The following is an 8,928-nucleotide window of genomic DNA, read 5'->3' as shown; positions in this document are numbered from 1 at the left end:
CACGGCCGTTTGGACGAGTTATTTTCCAGCCGCCTGGCTGCGTTGACCCGACGGGCGAAACAAAGAGCGAGCTCAGCTGTTTGTCTGCGGCGCCGCAGCTTAAAGGTCAAAGGTCAGGTCTGTGACTGAAAAAAAAAAAAAAATTAGTTTCCCTAAATACAATATTATATAAAACAATATATAATATAACAATCAAAAAACAATAAACTTAAACCTAATTTTTTATTTACTTCTGCAGACTATTTTAGCTCATAGATCCAAACCTTTAGCTCATAGATCCGAACCTTCAGCTCATAGATTCAAACCTTTAGCTCATAGATCCAGACCTTCAGCTCATAGATCCGTACCTTCAGCTCGTAGATCAGAACCTTCAGCTCATAGATCAGAACCTTCAGCTCATAGATCCGAACCTTCAGCTCATAGATTCAAACCTTTAGCTCATAGATCCAGACCTTCAGCTCATAGATCCGAACCTTCAGCTCATAGATCTAAACCTTCAGCTCACAGATTCAAACCTTTAGCTCATAGATCCAGACCTTCAGCTCATAGATCCGAACCTTCAGCTCATAGATCTAAACCTTCAGCTCATAGATTCAAACCTTCAGCTCATAGATTCAAACCATTAGCTCATAGATCTGAACCTTACATTAAATCTGTTTCAGCTGCTGCTTCTGTTTTGATCTTCCTAAGCTACTGTTAGCTTTTAGCCACTTTGTTGCTCCTTTTAGCTTTTAGCAAACCTTGTGCTGCTTTTAGCTTTGTCTAGCATGTTTGGTACTTTTAGCTTCCAGCTAACGTGTGGATACTTTTAGCTAGCATCTTTGCTATTTTTAAACTCACATTTTGTAAGCTTTTAGTTAGCATTTTGGCTTTTAGCTTTCTTTAGCTGATAGTTGGTGTTTTCTCCTTTAAGCTCCTTTTCACACTTTTAGCTGTTATCTTGCCCCGTGCTACTTTTAGCTAGCGTTCTGCTCCTATAAGCTGTCACAGCTCAGTTTTTTAATAAATCCTTCCTTCAGTTTATTTCAGTGTTGATCAGCTTTAGTTCTTGTCGACACCTTTAATGTGCTTTAAGGAAACAAAATGGCGGCACTGATCCGGTTAAGGTCAGTTTTCCGGTTTGACCTCTGACGACCCTGATCGATCCTCGTGATTTGAATTTGTCTAATTGTGGCGCCGCTAACGAGCTCCTCGCCGACCTCGGCTGTGGATTTCTGATGATTTGTAATTATCGCCTTGCTAACGTGGCAAATATAAAAACCTGCGCGACGTGGCGGCGTTATAGCGTTCAGATGAAATCACCGGTGATGTAAATTAAATTCAGCTTAATGAGCTCGTTAGCCTGATTAATTAGCGGTGAATTGGCTGTTTAGGATTTAATTAAACGTTCATAAAGCTCCTTTTTGCCCCTCAGGATGAAATATAAACTTTAAGGACTCATGAAGCTGTGATTTAATTACTGAAACACAAACAGTCCAACAGGATTTAAGTACAGGAAGTGGATCTGATGGTAGTTTAATTGTTAGCTTTAAGCTAGCAGACTTAGCGCCAACGTTGCTAATGTAATCTGGTGTCTTTGTCGAGCATATCTTTTAGTTTAAGTGTTTTTACAGCATTTCTTCACACGAGAGGCAACAGATAAACATCCTGAACGGGAGTTTTGTTGGAAGATGGCTCCTCTGCCTGAAGAACTGGGAAGAAGAAGGAGAATATCTGGTTTTCTGAAAGCGGCAGGACAGATTTTAAAGCCACGCTCGTCCCTGGAGGAATCCCCAAACTGGATTTGCTCTTGCAGCCGACCCTTCGAGAGTCGCTCTATTAGATTTCTTGATGACTGATGGACATGAATCATTGGACCTCGGCTCGTGTATTCTCTGCGGGTTAATTGGATTACATTACCAAATAATTGATTATTATGTTACGGTATGCATCACTGTAAACCGAGAGTTCTACCTGAAGCCTGACTGCCGCCTCCGAACTCAGATCAGATATCTAATTACTCCGACGACAAGTTTGATGGCTGCGCCACCATGACAGGAAACAACTTCTCTCTTTATTAAATCTCATCGTTTGGGGATTATACGCATCGCAGTTTGGCTGCATTAAGTTCTGGATCAGATGTGATCTGATATTGTGCGTAATGGGGCAGGAAACTGAAAACATTTGATCAATAACGGCTTTCAGAGGTGGAATTATGGGAGAATATGCAGCTTTTTAGTTAATTGAATTTGTGAGGAGAGCTGTTCCAATAACTGCTCCATCTTTGGGTGGAAAGGAGCCGTGGTCGGATTATTTATTGGGTTTAATCAGCTGATATGACTCGTTGTTAACGTTAACGGCTGCGGCTGCTAACAGAGGACGGATTATTTGGAAATGCTGGCTGTAAAACTTGTGTTATTCTGACTGAACAGTTGAACTTTATTGTGAGATGATTGTGCTCAGCTTTCCACCTTTTTGCTGCTGATTGGTACGGTCATCGGTTGTTTCGGCTGCCGGCCCGTCCAAGTGGCTGAAGTTCGCCTTGTGGGAGACGAGGCATGAAGCTGAGCTGCCGTGTCGTCGCCGAAGACGTCCGACCCGCGTTTTGATTCACTGAGAGGCAGAGCCGGCGGGTTATTCCAGCACATGAGCTCATAGCTGGTAAATCTATCAGCCGAAGCACGCATCGGGGTAATTGAGTTCCTGTCTTTGTCTGGAACGATGGAGAGGGCGTCCCACCCTCTTTTTCTCTGACCGCTCAGAGACACTCGCTGGGTTTCTGGTTCTTAAAATCCGAGACAAACGCCTCGTCCGTCAGCGTCACCAAAGAGACTTTTTACTCGTCTGCTTTCATGTTTTTCACCGCGGCGGCGCGTCACCTCTCCTGTAAACAGAAATGGCTACAAGAGTCCTCCTGTTCAAACACCGGCTTTGTTTGCAGATTCACTTAATCTAGCTTTTGATAAAAAAATGAGAGAGAGTGGAACCTCAGCGTCAGTTTTATGGGTGAAGGAAAGCTGTAAAACGTCTCTTTATGGCGGTAATGTTTACAGACATAAATGGCAGGCAGGCTGAGGCTGAATCAAAACAGCCAGAGAGGGAACCACGTCACATCTTTTATTTTTCACTTCTGGGGCTTCCAGGAATCAACTTTAACAGGAAGATTACAAGATTTCTGCTGAAATAACGTCTGACGGCAGAGTAGAGGTTTAAATAATGAGAATCAGTAAAATGTTGAAGATTTTAAGTTGGTATTCTTGTTTAAATGAACCCAAACCTGCTTCAGTCTAATTGGAGCGTCCGTTCCTGCTGGAATACCTACAGCTAGCTGCTGCTGCTGTTAACGCTCATAAATAACCACAGAGCTAACGGTCAGTGACGTGTGAAGCCGATCCGGGCTCCGCCCAAATGCTTGAAAAATGACGCTGCTCCTTTAAGAGTGTGCGCGGAGAGGGAGAGCGCACATGAATGCGTCCGTAAATCGCATGATGGAGGCAGAGGAAAACCAGCTGGAAAAGGTTGATTTTTTTATTTGCAGTAAATGTTTAAACAGCAGATCCCGAACTGATCGTTTTCCTTCGGCTCTGTGAAGAAGAAAAAGGCTTTTTAGCCTCGAAGCCGGCCGAACTTCGGCTTTTGTTTGTGTCATCACCAGAAACTGGGGCAGCGCCGGAGAGCGTGTTACGTCACATCGCCTCGGAGTCGTGTCGAAAACCAGGTTCTCAAAGACGAGTTCTTGTGGAACTTTTACCTCCAGTTCTTTTAATGTGACACAACCTCAAGCTTCAGCTTATTTCATGTTTTATTCCTGTGTGAAAACAAAGACATTTTATTCTGTTGAGGCATGAAAATGGATCGAGTTAATCGAGTTTAGAGTCAAATTTTACTGTTAGAAGTTAACAAGCAGACATCTGTGCCGCTCATAAGTCGTAAACAGATTTAATAAAAAAAGATTTGCTTTCCGCTCGTTTTGAACCTTTTTAAGATGAAGTTTGAGATCCTCTGGGTTATAAAATTGTGTTGCATGAAAGCGTTATCTGCAACAGGTCAGATATTAACCATTAGTAACTTGGACGTTGGCTTCATAATGGCAGATGAGAACATAGAGTTGTAGCAGTAAAGATTTATGGAAAATAATGAGTCATGCTTTGGAAAATATCCCTTAGTCATGACTCCACAAACCATCCCATTAATTAGTTCTGATGTAAACGGCTTCTGTTGGCTTCTGTCCTGAAAGGAAAATTAATTTTGAGGGATATAAACGCTGAGTGTCCCTGGGTGGTGGGGGTCCGATGGCCGGGCCGGACCGAGCCAAACCGGGCCGAACCGGGCCGAACCGAGCCGAACCAGCTCCATTTATTTCCTAATTCATGACTTTATCTGACACACAGCTTCTGCAGACGTTTATTTTTAATAAACCGAAAATAAGACAAATAAAAAGAGATTTATTGATGTGGCGTCACATCAGAGAAGCAGAGTCTGTTGGTGTGAGAACGGCGCCCTCTAGCGGCCATTTTAACCACATGACCTGACAGTTTTATGATCTTATTGTGTGGAAATACAGCCGAGTGTTTGTTGATGAAGAAAATGTTCTTTTGTTTTGTTTTAGTTTATTTGTTTTATTGTTTTTTGTCAGATTTTTTGTTCCCTCTCTCACAAACACTCATATATTTAAGTTGTGGTGTGTGTGTGTGTGTATATCTATATATACACAACATCTAAACTGATCTGTTGAAGCTGAAACCAGTTAAACTTAAGCTAGTGGCTAAAGTTAGCTGAAATGTGAAAGAACAGCTGAAACCATCAGATCGGTGGTTAAAAGCTAAATTTAGCAGAAAAGTAGCTAAAAGCTAAAAACTGAGCCGTTATGCTGAGCTGCTGTTTTGTGTGCCGGACCTCACAGACAGTTTAATGCAATAAATGATAATAAAACTGCTTTTATTTATTTAAAAAAATCTGAATTTAGCAAATTAAATTAGTCTCTGATTAAGTCTGAGTTGAACAGAAGGAAATGTTTTGGTGCTTGAAGCCGAGCTTTCAGGTTTCAGGAGGTTTTATGTTGAATATTTTTACGAATATGACCTGAAGACAGGAAAGGACGAACCTGAGGGAGGCGATCAGTGATTGAGCCGTTACGAGTTTACAGTAAAATAAGAAAACTAAGCAGTTCTGACTCCTATGATGCAGTTTTTTCTGACAGCTCTGATACAGCTCTTGGTTTTGGAGCCGTCTCAGGATTAACACGGACGTTTTCCTCCTGGTTGGAATGATAAATCATTCCTGAAATGCTGGCAGTCAACAGATTCTTTCCTGTCCTTGCGGGGCGAACCGACAGACAAGTGGCCTGTTGTTTGTTTTGGCCTCGAACGCTTTTAATCAGGAGGTCAGCAGCCGCTCTGAGAGCATCTTTTATCCTTCAGGAAGGACGGCCACGTTTTATCCATCAGCTCCAAGTCCGGCAAAATTAAATCAATGCCTGAAACCGGAGCCGGGGCCTCGGCTGCGGCAACAGAAATAGAAAATCTAGTTTTGCTTTCTGCTAATGACATTAGTGCGTTCCCTAAATGGTCGCCCACCGTCGTCAAAGAGGAACATAACAAGGATATAATTACAGGAGGAGCGCATCTCCATTTTCCTGTAAAACACTCAGCCTGTTTTAGTGCTTGATGGATTCCCCGCACACACATGGCAGGTAATGATTTATTTCTCGGCTGTATCATGTTATCCCTCCTAATTAAACTTCTCAAGGTGAACACAAGGAGAGCAGGAAACCGCGTTATTGACCAGACGAGGAATTCATTAAAAAGGCTGCATTAGGCGTCACCCGAACCGCTGACGGGTTCGATGAAAGGCGGGAGACGCTGAGCGGCGCTGTCGGAATCTGGGCTACAAGGAGAGGGGTCAACTGGTGGGTGGCGGGCCAAATGTGGCTCGTGGGAAGTGGGGTCGCCCACTTTATATGAGAAGAGAGAAACATGATATTCTGCATTTATTTCTTACTTTACAGTCCCCCCAAAACACCAGATATTACAACAACAGGCTAATTTAATCCATTTTATTAATCTTATTTGGTCCAGAACCTCGGTCCACCTCGCTCTGAAGGACGACAATCATTCCAAAATGTCTGGAAACATTCTCTAAAGCTCGCAGTCTCGTTTTATTTGTATTTTCCAATCCGTCTCAGTTTAGTTTGAGTCAATCTAAAAGAGGCTACGGACCCACACCGCTGATAAATATCTAACTTTAAATCCGTTTCTAAAATTATAAACCAGCTGAGATGCGCAACAAAATAATGTGCACGGCCAAGAGTACAGATATGCGCACAAAAAGGCTGTGATGTTTTCAAACACTGACCTCAGTTCAGTTATTTACGGTCAGATTTGGATTCCAGACGAGGTTAAAAAGGTTTTATTATCAGATTTTACCGTTGTCTCTGCAGGGGTGGCAGGGCTGTACTTCCCTCAGAAAGAGTACATGGAGACAGTGTACGTTGGACAGCCAGCAGGGACGCCGGTCCTGCAGGTCCACGCCATGCTGGACAGCGAGTCTGAGACGCCACATTTCTACCTGTGTGAGAGCCGAAATCCATCATTCAGCTCCTGGTTCCACATGAATGTCGGCACCGGGTTGCTGGTCCTGAGGAAAGCCCTGGAGGAGGCGGATTTTTCCTCGCTGAGTGAGTTGGATTTGCTGGTTTGGTCCTAAGATGGTGGCGCTCTGATGTCTGATGATGTCAGCCTCCAGCAGGACGGCGTGAACGCGAGGCTGAATGGTTTTGTCTCGGCTCTGCGTCTCCTCAGGTCAGAACTCATGGCAGCGGAAAAAGCTGACCCTCAAAGCCGCCGTGTCCAACGCCGTCGTCAAGAGGTCGCAGTGCAGCCCCCTGAAAACGGCCCACATCACCCTGGAGTTCGTCAACGCCTCCGTGCCGAACTGCGCTCAGATGGACCTGAACGAATTCTGCTTCCCGCACATGGACGCCTCCAACCCGCACGTCAAGGAGAACAGGTTCCCCGGGGCCCTCCGGCAGCTCCGGCAGCTCACGAGACTCAACGTTTGCCCCAACTACACCGTCTCCTACAGCGTGGAATCAGGTCCGTTTAGGTAGCTGCGGTAGCCATCTTGAATCAGGTGGATATATCGTCCTCACCCTTGTTTCGTGTTTCCTGTTTGCAGCAGAAACCCCGGCGCTGTTCGATGTGAACGGGAACACCACGGAGCTGGTGGTGACCGCTGCGTTGGACCGAGAGGAAGGAGAAAAGTACAAACTCCTCATGGTTTGCACCGTCCAGTCAGACACCGCCATCACCAAGGTGGACGCGTCGCTGGAGGTCCTGGTGGACGACGAGGACGACAACGCGCCGTACGTGAACGGGACGGACACCGCGGACGTCGTCATCAACTACAACCGCAAAAAGGTGAGACGCCGCTCTGACCGACGTGTTCGCACCGACGGCTGGACCAGAACGTCGGCGTTTAATGTTCCTCCTCTTCCAGGGAGCAACCTTCGGCTCCCTGTTTGTGTTTGACAGGGATTTAACCACCATCTACCCGAAGGACCAGAGTGGAAACAAGTTCGTGGAGACGTTCCTCAGCAGCGACCCGTGGATCAAAGAAACCTTCGACATCAAAGGAACCTTCAGCGAAAGGAAAGCTGCTCCGGGAGGCGTCCGAGAGTCCGTCTTCAACTACCGTAAGCAGCTCAGAGACCTCAATTTAAGCCAGAGACAACGTGAGTTGTTTAAGCTAAAAGAAGCAGAACACTAGCTAAAAGCTACAAGATGCTAGGAAGACCTTAAAATTTGCAAATTGTTGCTAAAAGCAGGAAAACACTGAAAGGTAGAAAGAGCAAAATGCTTTCTAAAAATATCAAAACAGCAGCTGGAACAGTAGCAGACAGGCAGCTAAAAGGAGTAAAACACTAGCTAAAAGCTAAAGCTAAAGTAGGAATCAGCTAACTAAAAGTAGCTAAAGGGTAGCTAAAAGCTTGAAGTTGCAAAAGGTTAACGAAAACTGTGGCTAAAAATATCAAACTGAAGGTAAAAGTAGAAAAAGTAGAAACTAGGAAAGCATAAGCTAAAGCAGCAAACATCTGGCTAAGAGCTAAAAGAAGCAAAAGGGTAGCTAAAGTAGCAACATGGTAGCTAAAAGCTGAAAGTAGCAAAAGAAACCAAACCAGAGCTGGCATGAAGCAGATTTCTAAGAGAACTTTAGAACAGATCCTGATGTGTTTCTGTCTGGAAAATATTCTGAAAAGGTTAGAAAAGTTACAGCAGCGATCTCCTGAATGAGCCGAAGGTTTTGATCCGTAAACAGCTAAAATAACAGAAGGAGCCGGATGTTAAAACCGTCCCCTTTGATTCCAGAGCTGGTCCTGAAGAAGAACCTGCATGTGACGGAGAACCGCAGCGTGTACCTGGAGTACCGGGTCAACGACACCAGCTACCCGGGCCTCGAGGGAACCGTCCTGCTGCACTTCAACGTCACCATCTTACCTGTCCAGATCCACTTCGCCAACAGGACCTACGTGTTCACGCTGTCCCGCAGAGCTTCGCTCTACGCCCAGGTACGGACGAATGATTGACACCTGTCAGCTGTCGTTGTCTTCAATGATGGTCGAGTTTTAAAGACAACTCCTGAACCGTCAGCAGCTGTCAGATCATTCAGGTTAAACGGTAAAAATGGCCGCTGAACCAGGAAACTGAGCCTTCAGGTGTCGGCTCATCACACAAGGTGGACAAAATCAGACCGTCCAACCAGACTGTCCAACTAGACTGTCCAATCAGACCGTCCAACCAGACCGTCCAACCAAACTGTCCAATCAGACCGTCCAACCAGACTGTCCAACTAGACCGTCCAACCAGACCGTCCTGCCAGACTGTCCAACCAGACCGTCCAACCAGACTGTCCTGCCAGACTGTCCAACTAGACTGTCCAACCAGACCGTCC

General features: G+C 45.2%; 1 protein-coding gene across 3 annotated transcripts in view; it reads left to right on the top strand.

The window, feature by feature from the left end:
- Positions 1 to 8,928, top strand: part of ret (ret proto-oncogene receptor tyrosine kinase) — a 34,984-nt gene that overhangs the window by 6,258 nt on the left and 19,798 nt on the right. For all 3 annotated transcript variants that reach the window (XM_017424222.2, XM_017424221.2, XM_025007639.2), the window contains exons 2-6: positions 6,419 to 6,655; positions 6,780 to 7,073; positions 7,156 to 7,397; positions 7,477 to 7,672; positions 8,346 to 8,545. In XM_017424222.2, coding sequence (XP_017279711.2) covers positions 6,419 to 6,655; positions 6,780 to 7,073; positions 7,156 to 7,397; positions 7,477 to 7,672; positions 8,346 to 8,545 — 1,169 coding nt within the window. The remainder of the gene's footprint in view (positions 1 to 6,418; positions 6,656 to 6,779; positions 7,074 to 7,155; positions 7,398 to 7,476; positions 7,673 to 8,345; positions 8,546 to 8,928) is intronic.

The sequence above is a fragment of the Kryptolebias marmoratus genome, linkage group LG22 (assembly GCF_001649575.2).
Source record: "Kryptolebias marmoratus isolate JLee-2015 linkage group LG22, ASM164957v2, whole genome shotgun sequence".
NCBI lineage: Eukaryota > Metazoa > Chordata > Actinopteri > Cyprinodontiformes > Rivulidae > Kryptolebias > Kryptolebias marmoratus.
The sequence above is the reverse complement of the archived record's forward strand: the minus strand, read 5'-3'. Positions and strand labels throughout refer to the sequence as shown.